The 20,261-nt window shown below is 42.2% G+C and overlaps 1 protein-coding gene across 5 annotated transcripts in view; it reads left to right on the top strand.

The window, feature by feature from the left end:
• Positions 1–234: 234 nt before the first annotated feature.
• top3b (DNA topoisomerase III beta) overlaps positions 235–20,261 on the top strand; it is a 64,116-nt gene continuing 44,089 nt past the window's right edge. Inside the window, exons 1-6 of one of the 5 annotated variants that reach the window (XM_078553892.1) lie at positions 255–407; positions 8,811–9,049; positions 9,898–10,029; positions 11,726–11,832; positions 12,243–12,317; positions 13,830–14,026. In XM_078553892.1, the coding sequence (XP_078410018.1) occupies positions 10,011–10,029; positions 11,726–11,832; positions 12,243–12,317; positions 13,830–14,026 (398 nt within the window). In that variant the 5' untranslated portion in view covers positions 255–407; positions 8,811–9,049; positions 9,898–10,010. Of the gene's footprint in view, positions 408–8,810; positions 9,050–9,897; positions 10,030–11,725; positions 11,833–12,242; positions 12,318–13,829; positions 14,027–20,261 lie in introns of those variants that run through there. The other 4 variants (XM_078553891.1, XM_078553890.1, XM_078553894.1 and 1 more) reach the window with 4 other exon arrangements.

Here is a 20,261-nt window from a genome sequence, read left to right on the forward strand (position 1 = left end):
ACACGCTCTCCAATGACTTCACATCTTTGAGGCCAACCAGTGATAAAGCGGTAGTTTTTACTTATTGTCAAATAGTCATAAATTAATTTTTCTTCTTTGGAAGGACCCCTCTGTGTTATGCGGAGCTGTCGTGATTTCCAGCGCCAGCCTGCAATGAGCGGACAGAAAGACGTCGCCTCCGACCACGGTTACTATGGAAACAAGCTCGCGGCTCTCAACCGTCTCTCCGCTTCCTCGAGGGCCCGGAACCGGAAGTGTTGTCATGTACGCAGGAAAGGTCGTGGGTGTCATGGCGACAGTTTGAGTGGTTACAGTGCTGTTGCGTGAAGCCGGCACCATGAAGACTGTGCTGATGGTGGCCGAGAAACCGTCTCTGGCTCAGTCCATTGCCAAGATCCTGTCGCGGGGTAAGTGAGCCTGGCCCGGCAATGACCTGGGCTGCTTTCTACGAGCTCAGGTTTTCTGGGGCCCGCTGGGCTTCAGCGTTGGCTCTGCGGCTATTAGTGAGCGGGAAGGTGGCGATTTCCCTTCGTTTATAAAGCAGCTTGATACATCGTGAGGAGAGTCAAAGCGCGTTAGACGGCTTTGTAAAGTTTGGTCGCTGTAGTGATGTAGGCTGATATTTAGTTAGATTCCAGGAATAGCATTTGAGATGAGTGACCAGAAAATCTGTTTTTGATGGTTGAGGATAAATTTTGGCCAGGACACCGAGAGAATTCTCCTGCACTTCATTGAGTAGTGACATGGGATATTTTATGCCTAACTGAGGAAGTTATCTGGAAGAGACTTGTGAGGGGCAGGATACTGGCTGTTGAGCTTTGGACATGTTATCTTGAACTTTTGAAAGGAGCTGAATTGGAGGCTGACGAGGAGAATTCTAGCCTAGAGGTGATAAGTGTGGATAAAGGTTTCAGTTGTGATGAGACTGAAGTAGAGATGAAGGTGTTGGATATTATGGAGGTGGAAGTATGGGTTGATAGGAAAAGGGGCTTGAAGCTCTGCTCCTGGATGAATAGGATGCTGATGCTTCACACAATCTGATTCAGCCATTTTGGTGCATTCTGCAAATCTCATTTAAGAGAACATAGAAGAAGTTATCCAAAATTATTTTATTACAAACTTAAGTATCAGGCATTAGCTAGATTATTTCATTTTAATACGTTAAAAGTTATGGCTGTTTTAACCACTTTAAGGAATAAACATAAAGATTTTGGGTAAAGTGTAGATGGACAGACCATCTAAATATAATCTCAAAAATAAACAATTTTTTAAAAACCTGAAGCTAGTACCTGAAAATGGGAAAATTGGGATTCAAGATTTGAAACATAGTAAGGAAGGTACTGTATTAGGAAAATGTGACTAGTCAGTGTGGCTGGATATGTGTAAACAGCTTCACTTGGAAGAGAATTGGTAGTTATATTTTCTTATTTCTTATGCACTTCTTCCAAAATGAAAAACTTTTGAATGTGCACAAGCAGGATGATATGAGACTAAGTTTAAAACCATCATGGCTGTAGCTTGGTGAATTCACAGTAATCCATGTGACTTTTTCTTGCTATCTTTCAAAGTAACAGACTTATAGAATCAAGGATTATAGCTAGTCTCACTTCCCCTACCCATTCCCTTAACCCTGAACATTTTTTTTATCTACAGGTGCTTATTCAATTCCAAGCAATAGAGCTAATTGATCCCACAACCAACGGATCAGATCTCAGCTCTGCAATCATGCCACATCCAGCTGTGAATGGTGGTGGACAATTAAACAATTCACTGGAGGAGGTGGCTCCACACATATCCCCATCCTCAATGGTGGGGGAGACCAGCATATCAATGCAAATGATGAGGCTGAAGCATTTGCTACAATCTTCAGCCAGAAGTGCTGAGTGGATGACCATCTTGGCCTACTCCAGAGGTCCCCAGCATCACAGATGCCAGTCTTCAGCTAATTCGATTCACACCACCTGATATCAAGAAACGGCTGAAGGCACTGGATAGTGCAAAGTTAATGGGTCCTGACAATATTTCAGCAATAGTACTGAAGACTTGTGCTCCAGAACTTGCTGCGCTCCATGCCAAGCTGTTCCAGTACAGCTACAACACTGGCATCTATCCAGCAATTTGGAAAATTGCCCAGGTATGTCCTGTATGCAAAAAGCAGGACAAACCCAACTCGGCCAATTACAGCCCCATCAGTCTACTCTCGATTATCAGTAAAGTATTGGAAGGGGTGATCAATAGTGCTATCAAGCAGCACTTGCTTAGCAATAATCTGCTCACTGACACCCAGTTTGAGTTCCGCCAGGGCCACTCAGCCTCTGACCTCATTCCAACCTTGATTCAAACATGGACAAAAGAGCTCAACTCCCGAGGTGAAGTGAGAGTAACTGCTCTTGACATCAAGACTGCATTTGACCAAGTGTGGCATCAAAAAGCCCTAGCAAAACTGGAGAGTCAATGGCAATCGGGGAGAAAGTCTCCATTGGTTGGAGTCATACTGAGCACAAAAAAAGATGGTTATGGTTGTTGGAGGTCAATCATCTCAGCTCCAGGACATCACTGCAGGAATTCCTCAGGGTAGGATCTTTGGCCCAACTATCTTCAGCTGCTTCATCAATGAACTTCCTTCCATCATAAGGTCAGAAGTGGGGATGCTTGCTGATGACTGCACAATGTTCAACACCATTCGCAACTCCTCAGATACTGAAGCAGTCCGTGTCCAAATGCAGCAAGACCTGGACAATATCCAGGCTTCGGCTGACAAGTGGCAAGTAACATTCCCACAACTGCCAGGCAATGACCATCTCCAACAAGAGAGAATCTAACCATCACCCCTTGATTTTCAATGGCATTACCATCACTGAATCCCCCACTATCAACATCCTGGGGGGTTACCATTGACCAGAAACTGAACTGGACTAGCCATATAAATACTGTGGCTACAAGAACAGGTTAGAGGCTAGGAATCCTGCGATGAGTAACCGACATCCTGACTCCCCAAAGCCTGTCCACCATCTACAAGGCACAATTCAGGAGTGTGATGCATTACCCCCCACTTGTCTGGACGAGTGCAGCTCCCACAACACTAAGAAGGTTGACACCGTCCACGGCAAGGCAGCCCCCTTGATTGGCACCACATCCACAAACATTCACCCCCTCCGCCACCGATGCACAGTAGCAGCAGTGTGTACTGTCTACAAGATGCACTGCAGGAATTCACCAAGGCTCCTTAGACAGCACCTTCCAAACCCACGACCATCTAGAAGGACAAGGGCAGCAGATAGATGGGAACACCACCACCTAGAAGTTCCCCTTCAAGTCACTCACCATTCAGACTTGGAAATATATTGCTGTTCCTTCACTGTCATTGGGTCAAAATCCTGGAACCCCCTTCTTAACAGCACTGTGGGTGTGCCTACACTACATTGGATTGCAGAGGTTCCAGAAGGCAGCTCACCACCACCTTCTCAAAGGCAACTAGGGATAGGCAATAAATGCTGGCCCAGCCAGCGAAACCCAAATCCCGTGAATGAACAAAAAAAAAATTCCTGTTTAAAAGCCACAATTTAATCTGCCTCCACCATCCTTTTGGGCTGTCATTCTAGATCCTCAATGCACGCCGAGTAAGAAAATGTTTCCTCATATCACCTTTGGTTCTTTTGCCAATCACTTTAAATCTGTGTCCTTTGGCTTTCGACCCCTCTGCCAAAGAGAACAATTTTCTCTACCTACTCTTGATTTTGAACAGCTGTTAAATCTGCTCTCAACCTGCTATTCTTGAAGGGGAACAACCCCGATTCTTCCAATCTATTCTTGTAACTCAAGTCCCTCCTCTCTGGAACCACAAAATCTTTTTTGCATCCTCTCTAAAGCTTTCACATCCTTCCTAAACTGCGGCGTCCAGAATTAGACACAGTACTCCAGATGAGACTGAACCAGTGTTTTATAAAGGTTCATCATAGCTTTGCACTCTGTGCCCCATTTTATAAACCCATGAACTTGAAAGCTTTTTTAACTACTTCCCCAACATTCCATCACCTTCAATGTTTTGTGATCACATTCCCATGTTTCTCTGTTCCTGTACTCCCTTTAGAACTTGTACTCTTTAGTTTATATTGCCTTTCGTCATTCTTCCTACCAAAATGTATTACTTCCTACTTCTCTGCACTGAACTTCACATGCCACGTGTCTGCCCATCCACCAACCTGTCTGTCTTGAAGTCTGTCACTATCCTCTGCAAAGTTCATAATACTTCCAAGTTTTGTGTCAAATGAAATTTTGCCCTGTACATCAAAGTCTAGGTCACTAATATATATATCAAGAAAAACAGTGGTTTTAGTAAAGACCCTTGGAACACCACTGTATACTTCCAGTCCGAAAAACGACCTTTTACCGCTACTCTGTATTTCCTGTCACTCGGCCAACTTTGTATCCATGCCACCACTAAACTTTTTATTCCATGAGACTCAATTTTACTGACAAGTCTATTGTAGAACTTTTTCAAACATCTTTTGGAAGTCTATATACGCCACATCAACCGTAATACCTACGTTAACCTTCTCTGTTACCTTAACTAAAAACTCAGTTAAACACAATTTGCCTTTATAAATTTGTGCTGGCTTTCCTTAATTAATCTTGTTCAAGTGACTGTTAGTCCTGGATTATAGTTCTTAAAAGGCTTTCCATCACTGATGTTAAACTGACTGGCCTGTAGTATTGGATTTATCCTTGTACACATTTTCAAGCATGTTCTCCAGACCTCTGGTGCCACCCACTTATCTAAAGAGGATTGGAAGATTATAGCCAGTTCCTCTGCAATTTCAGCCCTTACTTCACTCAGCATCCTCGGATGCACTCCATCAGGTCAGCTTTAAGTACAGCCAGCTTTTCTAATACCTCCTCTTCATCAATTTTTAACTCATTGGTAACTCAATGACCTCCTCTTTCCCTCTGGCTTCTTCCTTGGTAAAGACAGGTGCAAAGTATTAATTTAGTATCCCAGCCATACCCTCTGCCACCATGCATAGATCCCCTTTTTGGTCTTTAATTGCCTCACACCACCTCTCACTATCCTTTTATTATTTATTTGCCTATAGAAGACTTTTGGATCTCACTTTGTTAGTTGCCAGCCACTTCTCATACACTCACTTTGCCTCTTTTATTTCTTTTATCACTGCCCCTCTGAACTTTCTATATTCATCCTGGTTTTCACTTATGTTATCAATATGACATCTGTTATATGCACTCTTTTTTGCTTCATCTTACTTTCTATCTCCCTAGTCATCCAGAGAGCTCTGACTTTGCTTGCCCCTCCTTCCCCCTTGTTGGAATGCAGCTCACCTGGTCCTGAACCATTTCTTTAAAGGTAGCCCATTGTTCTGTTACACCTTTGCCTGCCAATCTTTGATTCCAATTTACCCCACACAGGTCTGTTCTCAACATATTGAAAAGTTGGCTATCCAATTAATTATTTTTGCTCCTTGTCCTTTTCCATTGTTACTCTAAACATTATGGTACTATGATCACTGTTCCCTAAATGCCCCCTGAATGACACGATCTATTTGATTTATCAGCACCAGATCCAGCATTACTACTTCTTTGTTTTGTCAGAAATGTGCTGATCAAGAAAATTCTCCTGGACACACTTCTGAAACTTCTCTCCCTCTACCCTGTACACTGTTGATATCCCAGTTTATATTATGATAATTAAAGTCAACCGCGATCACTACTCTATAGTTTTCAAAGAAAGAAAGAAAAGTACAGCACAGGAACAGGCCCTTTGGCCCTCCAAGCCTGTGCCGATCATATTGCCTGTCAAACTAAAACATTTGCACTTCCGGGGTCCGTATCCCTCTATTCCCATCCTATTCATGTATTTGTCAAGCTGCCTCTTAAACACCACTATCGTACCTGTTTCCACCACCTCCTCTGGCAGCAAATTCCAGACACTCACTACCCTCTGTGTAAAAAACTTGCCCCGCACATCTCCTCTAAAGTTTCCTCCTCTCACCTTAAATCTATGTCCCCTAGTGATTGACTCTTCCACCCTGGGAAAAAGCTTCTGACTATCTACTCTGTCCATGCCACTCATAATTTTGTAAACTTCTATCAAGTCGCCCCTCACTCTCCGTTCTTGCACATCTCTCTAATTTCCCTCCAAAATTGCCCCTCCATATCTTTCCCACTAGTGAGTGACCTCTAGAATACATCCAGTAGTGTAATGGCACCTCGATTGTTTCTTAACTCTAACCAAATAACTTCTGTCTTCAGGACATCATCTCTCTCCAACAGTGTAATATTGACCTTAATCAGTACTGCTTCCCTCCCCTTTTCCTTACCTATCTTCACTGTGCACCTTCTATCAAGGGATATTTAGTACATAGTCCTGCCCTTTTTGAACCAGGTCTCCGTTATCACCACAATATCATATTTGTATGCGGCTGGCTGTGCTTGCAACTTACGAGCCTTATTTACCATGCTCTGTATATTTATGCATAATTATAGAGTTGGTTATCAGTAGCTGCACTAATGATGGGGCGATTAAAATCAACGATGCTCAAGAGGCCAGAATTGAAGGAGCTCACATATGTGGGAGGGTTGAAGAGCTAGAAGAAGTTACAGAGATAGGGAGGGCAAGGGCTTGGAGAGATTTGAAAACAAGGATGAGAATTTTAAAATCAAGGCATTGCTTAACTGAGAGCCAGTGTAAGTCAGTGAGCAATGGAGGTGAATGGCACTTGGAGGTAGGATACAGGTGGCAGAGTTTCAGATAAGCTTAGGTTTATGAGGCGTTGGAGACAGGAAGCTGGCCAGAAGTGCCTTGGCATAGTTAAAAAATAGTCAATAGAGTCATAAGGCTTAATTTTAACTTTCTCAAAACCTATGGTTAAAATTGGGCCCATAGAATCAGAATAGAATAAGATCATTATGCACAGAATGAGACCATTTGACCCATCAAATCTACCTAGTTTTTTTGAAGAGCAATAGAGTTATTCTGCTTCCTTGCTTTTTCCCCATATCCCTGAACATTTTTCGCCTTCAAGTATTCATCATTCCTTTTGAAAGTTGCTACTGAATGTGTCTTTACCTATCACCCAATCAGAGATTGCATTCTAAATTTCAGCTACTTTTGTAAAAAAGTTTTTCCATGTGTCACCTATGATTTTTTTTGCCAATTGCTTTTTAAATCTGCATGTTCAAGTTATCAATTTTCAGATGTTGGAAACAGTTTCTTTTTATTTAGTCTACCTAAACCCTTCATGATTTTAAACACCTCTATCAAATCTCCTCTTAAGCTTCTCTGCTCTAAGGAAAACAACTACCCCGCCGCTTCTCCAGCCTATTCACAGAATTGTAATCCTCTGCCTCCGGAAACATTCCAGTAAATGTCTTCAGTACCCTCTCCACAGCTTTCGATTCCTTCCAAACATGTGGTGCACATAATTGGACATAGCTGGGGCTGCACTAGTATTTTGTATAGTTCAGCATAACTTCCTGGCTTTTGAGCCCTCTGCATCTGTTTATAAAGCCCAGGATCTTAATTGCTTTTATTAATCTGACCTAACATCTTCAAAGATTTGTCCACAGACACACCCAGGTCTCCCTGTTCTTACAATTTTAAAGGGGATGCATCATTTAGTTTGTACTGTTCCTTCTCATTCTTTCTATCGAATTGTATCACTTCAAACTCTCCTGCATTGAATTTCATCTGCCCATTCCACCAGCCTGCCTATCCTTTTGAAATCTATTACTATATTACTTCCTCACCAATTGCGACACTTGTCATCTGCAAATTTTGCAATTGTGCCCTGCGCCTCCATGTCCAAGTTATATATATAAAAAGCAGTGATCCTAATTTTGAACCTTGGGAATTCCACTGTAAACCTCCCTATAGTCGGAGAAACAGCCGTTCAATACAACTCTGTTTTCTATTCCTTAGTCAATTTTATATCAGTGCTCCTACTACCTGTTTTATAAAATGGGCTTCAATTTTACTAAATTTTCCTATTTATGGTGCTTTATCATATGTCTTTTGAAAGTCCATGTACACAACATGAATTGCACTGCTCTCATCCACCCTCTCTATTACCTTAGCAAAAAAACCTATCTAATTAGTCAAACAAGAATCACTGCCTTTGAGAGAGGAGGTGAGAAGAACAAAAAATCTGTTTAAGATTGGAAAGAGGAACAGTTTTTATACCTGGTAGCGGGTTAGTGACATAAAAAGGGTGCTTTTGATAGCTTCTGAAACCCACAGGGCTAAATGTCTTTGAGATCTGGCATAGATGGGCCAAATGGTCTCCTGTGCTGTAACATGTTATGAGTCTACATAGAAACCACCCTGAGAACAGAAAACTGCATGCAACAGTGAAATTCTTACCTTAAGGTTACCATGGTTATCCTCATAGTACAGACGCTGCAGATTCCGGAGAATTCAATGGATTTGCAAAAAAATTCTGGTGAATGTGCTGTTTGTCCTTAGTGTTTTTATATACAGGAACACCACTTGTGTATTAGATCAGTAATCTGCTGATTTCCTATTTACGTAAATGTATTTTAGTTACTACGTACACTATTTAGATCATTGATGTCTCCTGGATAATTTTAGTTCTAAATCATAATAGTTGATGGGTACTGTTGAGGTAGTAGTGAACTTTTGGGACCACTGCTAAGTTAGTCATGCTCCCTCAAGTGCAGAGTAATTCATGAGAGTTGGATTTGTTATGGTGATTTACACCTGTCCAGTGAGACTACAACAAGAAACTTAGCCCTGTGAAATATTATATTAATTTTTCAACTCCTATTCCTTTCAGAAAGTTGAACAAGAAGGGAAAGAATGCTTTGCTACCTAGGAACCACAGGATGCCTTCTGATGCTGTGGTTGTTTAGGAGTAGGCATGTATGGGGATACAGAGCATGAGATTTCGGTGCATTGTTGATTCTTCCCACAAGTACACCAATGCTCCTTCGCTAGAAAGGGAAGTATCATCCAGAAGTCCATTCCTATGTCCCTAATGAAGTACTTGAGCCATCAAGACCCACAGGATTCCAGGTTTGGTCCCCATTCTGTGGTCAGTTAGTCAATCCCAGTGGAGCATTTGGTGAGGCTGCCTCAATCTACATTCTTAAATTGGGAGTGGAAAATTGTGGCTTGTGTAAAAACTGAGTATTTATGCAAGACCTTGATTCTCGTTGTTTGTTCTGTGGGGCATAATTTAATTTGCACCAAGATGGATCCTAAAAGTTAATCATCAATTTCAAATCAGTGGAATTTTAGTTTTGGGAATCACTATTAATATTGTAACTGGACTGTTTTTTAAAATAAAAAGAGAGAGAAAAGAAATGCCTTGTATCATCAAAATACTTAAAACTCAACACTGTGCAGTGCAATAACTAGTTTGTAGGCAGATGTAGTGGCCATTCTTTGCAAGCAACAACCTGCAAACAAGTGTGAGGTGAATGGCTAGTTCTGTTGAATTTGTTGAGTGCGAAGTGATGACCAGGGCACTGAGAAAACTATTTGGTTTTCTTCAAACTAGAGCCATAATTCATTTTATATACCAGACATGTATTTATCTATAGATACAGTTACTGGTCTGAGACTGGTTGATGTAATATGCGTATCAACTGGGTTGAACCTCATTTAAGCTCCTTGGTTCCTGTCTGGCTTGCCTGCTGCCCAGGTGAGAACTTTGCGCACACACCCTTATACATCAACCTTCAGATTGGGTCCAGAGTGGAGCTGTCCTAAAAAAGAAAAGTGCGTTGAAAATGATTTAATTTGAACTTGAAGTTTGTAGAGGTGACAGACAATTAGTGTGTGAGTTCAGTATTTGTCCTCAGCAGTTCCCCTGAAATTAGCCGCGCACTGAACTTGTTTTTCATTTGCCTTCCAATCAGGTAACTGCAACTCCCGGAAAGGGTTGAATGGAGTATGCTCTGTACACGAGTACACTGGGACTTTCCTGGGGCAGAGTGTTCGGTTCAAGGTGACTTCAGTCTGTGGTCACGTGATGACCTTGGATTTCATAGGTAATGTGGATCCTGGTGTGACATTTTTCTATTTGGGGAGGGGTGAAAATTGTTGTCTGATGTTGATGTCTGATACTGGGTACAGAAGTGGCTGCTTACAAGTGTATTCCTCAAATGAGTATTCCTCAATCTGCTTGTTTTAAATCTTAGATTTTGAGGACATAATTGTTGTAACGTTTTATGAGACTTTTGTGGGGAAAGGATCAGTACATTAACTGATCATAGCTGTGCAGAAAAAAACTAAGTTTTTGGGTTATCAACTGAGTAGACGTGTTTCTCAAGGTTTCGTCACATAATCTCCAATCGCCCTTTTCAAACAGCCCTTTTTCTCTCATCACCAATATTTTTGTAACTAATAAACAAAAGTGCTAAAGAAAATGAAAGAACAAAAAATGATTGTTTTAATGTCCCTATGATTTTTCTTCTGGGTTGCCTGCAGTGGTGTCTAGGAGATGGATCTTTAATTCCTGGAGAATCTAAGACTGTCCTGGAAGGTTTGCATCCCCAAATGCTTGCCCTCCTTTGCATGCTCATCCACATACCTCATCCAAGGTGTAAAGTTACAGAGCTGAAGTCTTTCAAACTGGTTGCATTATTTTGTATGACATCTAATTATATTAGTGACTGCCACCTAGTTTTTAATTGCTGTATGTAATTCAGCATGCAAATAAGTTCCATTTTGCTGGTGAAAAATGTACATTGGCACTATCACCAGGTTTTGAATGAAAAAATACAGTTCTGGTCCACTCTTCACATAACTAGATGCCAACTGTTGCTTTCCATATCCTATGAAATCAGGTTTTCTGCTGGTGGTAAATGGAACAAACAGGTGTGGCTCTGCTGGTATTTAGTTTATTACTCGGCCGTGGTGAACTTGCGATGGACAGCTGCTGTATGAATAAAATGTCCAATGGCTTAGTGAAATATGTGAACCATTGTAATGTCTTTTTAAAATTATATTGCCTAGCTCATTAATTATATGTACAGAATAGGATTAAGAATAGCAGATCTGTGATTGGATATGAATTGTGGTCAAAAGATACTTTTGTTCCAACTCGACTTAGCTGTTGACTAGCCCTCCCACCATGATCTGCCATATTTTCACCGCAGAATCAAAGCCATGCTCTCATTTGCAGTGAGGGAGGGTGACCCCATATCCCGAACCCCTAACACTCCCCCTACCATAAAGTGCTATAGAACATCTCCGTCAATCAACACACATTTGGGAATAATAATTCCATGAGGGAAAGGAAGGGCAATGTTGCAGAATGTACTGTCTGTTCCATATGTGAAGAACTCCACTGTAGACTTAACTAGGTTCACTTTCCTACAATAGGTAAACTTTACATTCAGAATATTGTATTGTAGTGTGCTTTTATTTATTCAGGTGCTTCATGCTATTCAACCTGTTATGAACATTCCTTGTGGGAATGAAAGGGTGATTTATTGTGCAAGGTTCAGTGTCAGCGAGAATTTTTGCATAGCTTTATCATTGGTCCAGATCCAATTTGAACTTTTTGTTAGTTATTAAAGTAGAGTGCTCTCAGAGCAGGTTCTGAAAGAAGACCTCAATAACGTGAATAGGTTTTTCTTGCTCTGTTGTCATTCCTGCATTCAGCGCTGTGTGATAATGGTGGGATCACTTGATATTAATCTTTATGGCTGAAGCAATCCAGGCTATATCTTTTATTTTCAGGTAAATATAACAACTGGGATAAAGTTGATCCGGCAGAGCTTTTCAGCAAAGCACCAACAGAAAAGAAAGAAGCCAACCCCAAACTCAACATGGTGAAGTTCTTACAGGTACGAAAAATAGGAGTCCCCAATTCAAAATAGTCGCATTCTTACCAGTACTATATATTTCACCCCCAAACTCAACTTGGTCGAGTATAGCTAAGTACGTTGGATATGCATAAATGCGGTTAATTTTCAACAGGTTCCGGTACTGTGTGACTATACACAGTTCTTTTTATTTTGTTGAATAAGGTTTGCTCGCTGCCTAAATGTATGGAGTTGCTGCTTATTCAGGATATGGGTCACACACTATTATTTAGTTGTCATTTGGTTGAAACTTTATAGCACTATGATCTTGGGTGAGGTTCACTTAATTTTAAAATGGTAATCTTGTGTCCAACAATGTAAATCAAATATTGCTGAGTTAATTGTTTGAGCATTTAATGACATTAATTCACAAGTGTATCTGTTTTGAACAGGTAGAAGGGCGAGGCATTGACTGCATTGTGCTGTGGCTGGATTGTGACAAGGAAGGGGAAAACATCTGCTTTGAGGTAAGGCTTTGATTCTGGGACTGGATAATAAATTTCTATTTGGCAGTACCCAAAACAGAAGCTTTTATTTTGAACTGAGTAAGGATGGCCAATTACAACAACTGCTCAACAAGGAAAACCTTGCCCCTTAGATCGTTTAGGTGTAAAAGTTCAGCAATTGGGCAGCTTGAGGAAAAATGGCAAAGTGACTCTAGAAGAGTGTATTTGTGAGATTCTTTACTCGTTTCCAAATCCCTCCAAGGCCTTGCCCCTCCTTTTCTGTGTAATCTTCTTCAACCCCACAACCTTCTGAGATATCTGTGCTCTTCTAGCTTGGCCTCTCGTGCACTCCAAATTATAATTGTTCCACCGTTGGTGGCCATGCCTTCAGTTACCGAGGCCCCAAGCTCTGTAATTCCCTTGTTATGCTCTTCCACTTCTCTACCTTGCTTTCCTTCTTTAAGGCAGTTCTTAAAACATCCTTCTTCAACCAAGCTTTTGGTCATCTGACCTAATATCTCCTTATGTGGCTGGTTGTCATGCCTAGTTATAATGCTCTGAGAATCACCTTGGGATGTTTCATTATGTTAAAGGCGCTATATAAATACAAGTTGTTAGTAGCGCTGTGAGATGCGTCCGTTACTTTTGCCTGTTCTGAAGCTGGAATCTGATGTCACCCATTGCATGTATTGAGATAAGCAGCTCGAATGCTGTTCACGCCAATGCACATTTTAGGGCAGTTACTGCTCTCATTTGGATTTGTAAATTCATGTTAAAATCCTGAAAATCAATGATTATCTTGATTTTAACTAAAATAAATAGTTGTTGAGAGCTATATACTTTGGACTTCATACTCAAATTGTAATTCTTGGTGCAGGAGCTTGGGGCACTCTTCAGACATGAACTGCCGAGCACAAAAGTCCTGGAGCTTCCTCAGAAGCTCTGGCTGCTGCTTGATCATAGTATCGTAATAGTGCAACGCAGCATAAAATAAAATATCTCTTAAGGAAAATTACTCTAACTATGACCTTAGTAAGTCCAACTCAGTGTCTTCAGCTCTTCACTGTTAGCTAACCCCATTAGCTGCATGGAGCTGGCTCAAATGTATGCCAACAGACTCTCCCTTGGGTGGAGGATTTCAGAAATTAAATGTAAATCTAGCACCCTTTTCTTGGAAATCTGCCTTAGAAACACGGAACAAGTTGCATGAACCGTTCAACTTCCAAACCAGAATATGTGAGCAGAATCAAAGCAATGTCCTCATCTGCAGTGAGGGAGGGTGACACCCCCCGCCCCTTCCATATCCCCAACCTCAACACTCCCACTATGAAAGTGTTTTATAGAACGTCTCCATCAATCACCATACATTTGGGAATAAGAATTCCTTGAGGGAAAGAAAGGGCAATGTTGCAGAATGTACTGTCTGTTGCATATGTGAAAAACTCCACTGCAGACTTAATTAGGTTCACTTTCCTACAATAGGTAAACCTTACATTCAGAATATTGTACTGTAGTGTGTTTTTGTTTATTCAGGTGCTTGATGCTATTCGACCTGTTATGAACATTCCTCGTGGGAATGAGAGGGTGATTTATCGTGCTAAGTTCAGTGCTATAACCGATGCTGACATTAGCAATGCTATGAACCAGTTGGGAGAACCAAATCGGAATGAGGCACTATCAGTGGATGCGCGTCAAGAGCTGGACCTGAGAGTGGGATGTGCTTTTACCAGGTACAGCAAAAGTCTATACATACAAACATTATTCAGAAATGCTGGCTGCCCTATGCCATATCCTGGCTGCCATATGCCATATATATCAATAACTTAGATGAGGGGAGTGAAAACATGGTAGCTAAATTTGCAGATGAGACAAAGATAGGTAGGAAAGTATGTTGTGAAGAGGACATGAGGTTGCAGATGGATATTGATAGGTTGAATGAGCAGGTAAAGATTTGGCAAATGGAGTTTAATGTGGGAAAATGTGAAGTTGTTCACTTTGGCAGAAAGAATAAAAAAGCAGAGTGTTACTTAAATGAAAACGGCTGCATAATTCTGAGGTGCAGAGGGATCTAGGTGTTCTAGTATATGAGTCACAAAGTTAGTATGCAGGTACAGCAAGTAATTAAGAAGGCTAATGGAATGCTATCCTTTATTATGCGAGGAATTGAACATAAAAGAAATGGATGTTATGCTTCAGTGATACAGGGCATTGGTGAGACCGCACCTTGAATACTGTGTGCAGTTTTGGTCTCCTTATTTAAGGAAGGATGTAAATACATTGGAGGCGGTTTAGAAGAGGTTTATTAGATTGACACCTGGAATGGGTGAGTTGCTTTATGAGGAAAGGTTGGACAGACTGAGCTTGTTTCCACTGGAGTTTAGAAGAGTGAGGGATGATTTGATTGAAGTATACAAGATCCTGAACACCCTTGATAAGGTAGACGTTGAAAGGATGTTTCCTCTTGTGGGTGAGTCCAGAACTAGGGGGCACTGTTTTAAAATTAGTGGATTAGGACAGAGATGAGAAATTTTTTCTGAGTGTTGTGTGACTTTGGAACTCTGCCTCAGAAGGTGGTGGAGGCGGGGTCGTTGAATATTTTTAAGACAGAGGTAGATAGATTCTTGTTAGGCAAGGGAATCAAAGGTTAGCAGGGTTAGATGGGAATGTGGAAATCGAAACACAAGATCAACCATGATCTTATTGAATGGTGGAGCAGGCTCGAGGGTCCGAATGGTCTACTCCTGTTCCTATTTCTTATGTTCTTATTCTGATAGCAACTTGCTGTTTTGACTTCAAGGTTGTTAGTAGATGGTTGATCATCAATGGAAGGCTTATGAAATAAGTTGAGAAAAAATGCTTCAGTGCTTGTAATCCAGGACTTCCCAAACTGTGGGCTGTGACCACCTGTGGCATTGTGAGATGAAATTTTGGGGTTGCAATCTCCGAGGTAGCAATGGCTGTCATGGAACTCAGATTAACAGCTGTGAGGCCCCTTTAAGTCCTCTCATTTTTTCTAATCGTGGGTGTGGCCTAACGGACAGCTCTTTGGGACCTGATTGCTGCTGCAAAAAATGGCCTATGAACAGGTCGGGTCCCTTCTCTCCCACCGCCCCCGTGCCAAGCTCACACAATTCCTCCCCCCGCCACTTCCTCTCAAACCACTGTGCCCGCCCCCTGCTACTCTCACATCTCTACTCCACCCACCCGGCTCTCACTCTGGGATCACGGCAATTTTCAAACTTCAAAATGTGGTCACAGTTGAGTCTGGATGTGTGAAATTTCATTCAGCAGGACAGTGAATCCTTATAACCACAAGGCCTGCTTGTCACAAACTGTATCAACTGAGTTAAATTACAGAGAACAGACCATGAGTGGATAATATATCAGACATCCCAATCTTGTATAAGTTGCTGGGTTGGCAACTAAAAACAGGTATATAGTACCTTTAGCGTAATGAGACATCCCAAAATGCTTCACAGGAGCATTATAAAACAAAGAATGACATCAAGCCATTACTGACCTCCGGTACTTGAAGCTACTCACTTTCTCCAAGTTTTTATCTTTACATTTAGTCAGCTGACCTAAGGTCAGATGACTAAAAACTTGGTCAGAGAGGTAGGTTTTAAGGAATATCTTAAAGGAGAAAGCAAATGTGGGAGGTTATTCCAGAACTTGGGGCCTAGGCAACTGAAGGCATGGCCACCAATTGTGGGGCAATTAAAATTAGGAATGCATGAGAGGCCAGAATTAGAGGGAAGCAGTTATCTTGGAATTTTGTTGCACTGGAGGAGGCTACAGAGATGGAGAGGGACGAGGCCATGGAAGGGATTTGAAGACAAAGGATCAAAATTTTAAAATCAAAGCGTTGATTGATGGGTAGCCAATGTAGGTCAGTGAGCATAGGGGTGATAAGAGAATGCGAGTTAAGACACTGGGAGCCAAGTTTTGTATGACCTCAAGCTGACGGAGGGTAGAATGTGGGAGACTAGTGTGGGTAGAGTGAGAATCTCAAAGCCAAAGTTGGATTACACCAAGGGCACTGAGCCCTTTCCTCTTTGAGTGAAAATGTAAAGATAAAGACTTGGAGAAAGTGAATGGGTTCAACTACCTGGGGTCAGCGATGGCAGAAGTGGAAGTATGGAAAAGGAAATTAAGCAATGGATTAGTTCCAGTTAGAGTCATTGGAAAAAGTGCAGTGGAGTGTTATGTGATAGAAAAATATCGCTGGAACTGAAAGGAATATAAGAAAATCTTGAGACTGGCTTTCCTATACGGTGCAGAAACTTGGGCAACATCAAGACAATGAACAACAGCTGGATACTAATGAGATACGGATGCTGAGCGGAGTAATGAAAAAAAATAAAATCAGGAACATCAGGGGGTCTGTAAAGATTGTGGGAGCAACAAAGAAAATAGTTGAGAAGGGATTGAAATGGTATGGTCATCTATGGCAAGAATATAAGAAATAGGGGCAGGATTAGACCACATGGCCCATCGTGCGTGCTCAACAATTCAGTACTATCTTGGCTGATCTTGGACTTCAACTCCATTTTCCTCCCTATATCCCTTAATTTCCTGAGAGACAAAAATCTGTCTATCTCAGCCTAATTTATTCAACGATGGAGCATCTACAACCTTCTGGGGTGGAGAATTCCAAAGATTCATAACCCTTTGAGTGAAGTAATTTTGCCTCATCTCAGCCTGAAATGATTGACCCCTTACCCTGAGTCTGTGCTCCCGTGTTTTAGATTCCCTGACCAGCGGAAACAATCTCTGTCCATCCTATCGAGCCCCTTCAGAATTTTGTAGCTTTCAAATAGATCGCCTCTCATTCTTCTAAACTCCAGACAATATAAATCCAATTTACTCAGCCCCTCATCATAGGACAACCCCCTCATCCCAGGGACCAATTTAGTGAACCTTCGCTGTACCACCTCCAATGCAAGTATATTCCTTCTTAATTGTGAAGTCCAAAACTGCACAGTACTCCAGTTGTGGTCTCACTAAAACCCTGTACAACTGTAACAAGACTTCTTTATTCTTGGACTTCAATCCCCTTGCAATAATGGCCAACATGCCATTTGCCTTTCTAATTGCTTGCTGCACCTGTATGCTAACTTTCTGTATCCTTTGTATGAGCACACCAATACTTACAAGTTTCTCAACTTTTAAAAAATATTCTGCGTTTCTATTCTTATGACCAAAGTGAATAACTTCACACCTCCCTATATCATCTGCCATCTTGTTGCCAACTCACTTAACTTGCCTGTATCTCTTTGCAGCCTCTCTGTGTCCTCCCCACAGCTTACCTTTGCACCTAGCTTGGTATCATCAACAAACTTAGATACATTACTCTCTGTCTCTTCATCTAAGTTGTTAATATAGATTGTAAATCGCTGAGGCCCCAGCACTGAGCCTTGCAGCATTCCACTATTTACTGCCTGCCAGAGAAGAGACAGAGAGAGAGAGAGGAAATGTGTTGAGGCAAGTGACTTAGATGGAACTGCCAGGAAGAAGAGGAGGGCCTAAGACCAGATGGAAAGATGGGATAGCGAGAGACTTAAATAGAGTGGGACTGGAAGAGAAATGTGTGACAGGAGGAGGGTGATCAACCAGCATTTTTAAAAATTCATTTGTGGAATGTGGACACTGCTGGCTAGGCCAGCTTTTATTGCTCATCCCTAATTGCCCTTGAGAAGGTGGTGGTGAGCTGCCGTCTTGAACTGCTGCAGTCCCTTTGGTGTAGGTACACCCACAGTGCTGTTAGGAAGGGAAGTCCAGGATTTTGACCCAGTGACAGTGAAGGAATGGCGATATATTTCCAAATCAGGATGGTGAGTGGCTTGGAGGGGAACTTCCAGATGCTGGTGTTCCCATGTATCTGCTACCTTTGTCCTTCTAGATGGTAGTGGTTGTGGGTTTGGAAAGTGTTGGCTATGGAGCCTTGGTGAGTTTCTGCAGTACATCTTGTTGATGGTACACACTGTTGCCACTGTTCGCCGGTGGTGGAGGGAGTGAATGTTTTTGGATGGGCTGCCAATCAAGTGGGCTGCTTTGTCCTGCTTGGTGTCAAGCTTTTTGAGTGTTGTTGGAGCTATACTCATCCAGGCAAGTAGGGAGCATTCCATCACACTCCTGACTTGTGTCTTGTAGATGGTGGACAGGCTTTGGGGAGTCAGGAGGTGAGTTACTCGTCACAGGATTCCTAGCCTCTGACCTGCTCTTGCAGCCACAGTATTTACATGGCTAGTCCAGTTCAATTTCTGGTCAATGGTAACCCCCAGGATGTTGATAGTGGGGGATTTGGCGATGATAATGCCATTGAATGTCACGGGGCAATGGTTAGATTCTTTCTTGTTGGACATGGTCATTGCTGGCACTTGTAAGGTGTGAATGTTACTTGCCACTTGTCAGCCCAAGCCTGGATATTGTCTAGGTATTGCTGTGTTTGGACATGGAATGCTTCAGTATCTGAGGAGTCATGAATGGTGCTGAGCATTGTGCAATCATCAGTGAACATCCCCACTTCTGACCTTATGATGGAAGGAAGGTCATTGATGAAGCAGCTGAAGTTGGTTGGGCCTAGGACACTACCCTGAGAAACTCCTGTAGTAATGTCCTGGAACTGAGATGATTGACCTCCAACAACCACAACCATCTTCCTTTCTGCTAGGTATGACCCCAACCAGCGGAGAGTTTTCCCCCTGGTTCCCATTGACTCCAGTTTTGCTAGAGTTCCTTGATACCACACTCAATCAAATGCTGCCTTGATGGCAAGGGCAGTCATACTCACTGACCCCAAGTAAAATGGGAGAAGCCGAAAGAAGGAGAATATGGGAAACTAGTCAGGCGTGTATTGGATTAGTCAAGTTCAGAGGTGCCAAAAGCATGAATGAGGGTTTCGGCAGCAGATGAACTGAGAAAGGCAAAGTCGGACGATGTTATAGAGGAAATGGTCAGTCTTAGTGATGGCATGAATGTGAGGTTGGAAGTCTATCTCTGGATCAAATGTGACACAAGGTTGTGAACAGGCTGGCTTAATCTCAGACTGTTGCTAGGGAGAGAGATGGAGTCAGTAGCTAAGGAACGGAGTTTGGAGTGGAGACCAAAAACAATGGCTTCAGTCTTCCCGATATTTAATTGGAGAAAATTTCAGCCTATCCAATACTGGATGATGGAAAGTAAGCCTGATAATTTAGTAACAGTGGAGGACCCTAGAGTGATGATGGTGAGATAGAGCTGAGTGCCTTCAGCAAAGATGTGAAAACTAATGCTGTGCCTTCAGATGATGCCACTAATGGTGAGAGTTTGATGGGGGGAGGGATCAAGGATCTATCCTTCGGGGATACCAGAGGTAATGGTGTGGAAAGAAAAGAAGAAGCCATTGCAAGTGGAACCAGGTGAGAACAGTCCCACGCAGCTGGGCAGCAGTGGAGAGGCATTAGAGGAGGATGGTATGGTCAACTGTGTCAAAGGCTGCAGACGAGGAATGGAAGTTTACCTTTGTCACAGTTGTATGGGATGCATTTGCGATTTTGATGAGCTGTTTAGATATTGTGCCTGGGGTGGAAACCTTATTGGAAGAATTCAAACATGGAATTCTGGGAAACATGGGAACGCAATTGGGTTGGTGACAGCACATTCAATGATTTTGAATAGGAAAGTGATGTTGGAGATAGGACGATAGTTTGCAATGCCGTTGGGATCAAGGGTTGTTCTTATTTTGAGGAGATGGGTGGTGACGGCAGATTTGAAGGAGAGAGGAACAAAAGCAAGAGAGCCCTTAACGGTATTGGCTAAACCGGGGGCCAGGACGGGGAGGTGGGTGATCAGCTTAGTGGCAGTATGATTGAGGGAATAGGAGGTGGGTCTCATGGACAAGCTGAGCTCAGAGACGGCATATGGGGTGATAGGAAAGAATCTAGAGAAAGATGCAAGTACAGGGCTAGGACAATGGGCAGTATT

The sequence above is a fragment of the Cetorhinus maximus genome, chromosome 12, assembly GCF_964194155.1.
Source record: "Cetorhinus maximus chromosome 12, sCetMax3.hap1.1, whole genome shotgun sequence".
Classification (NCBI taxonomy): domain Eukaryota; kingdom Metazoa; phylum Chordata; class Chondrichthyes; order Lamniformes; family Cetorhinidae; genus Cetorhinus; species Cetorhinus maximus.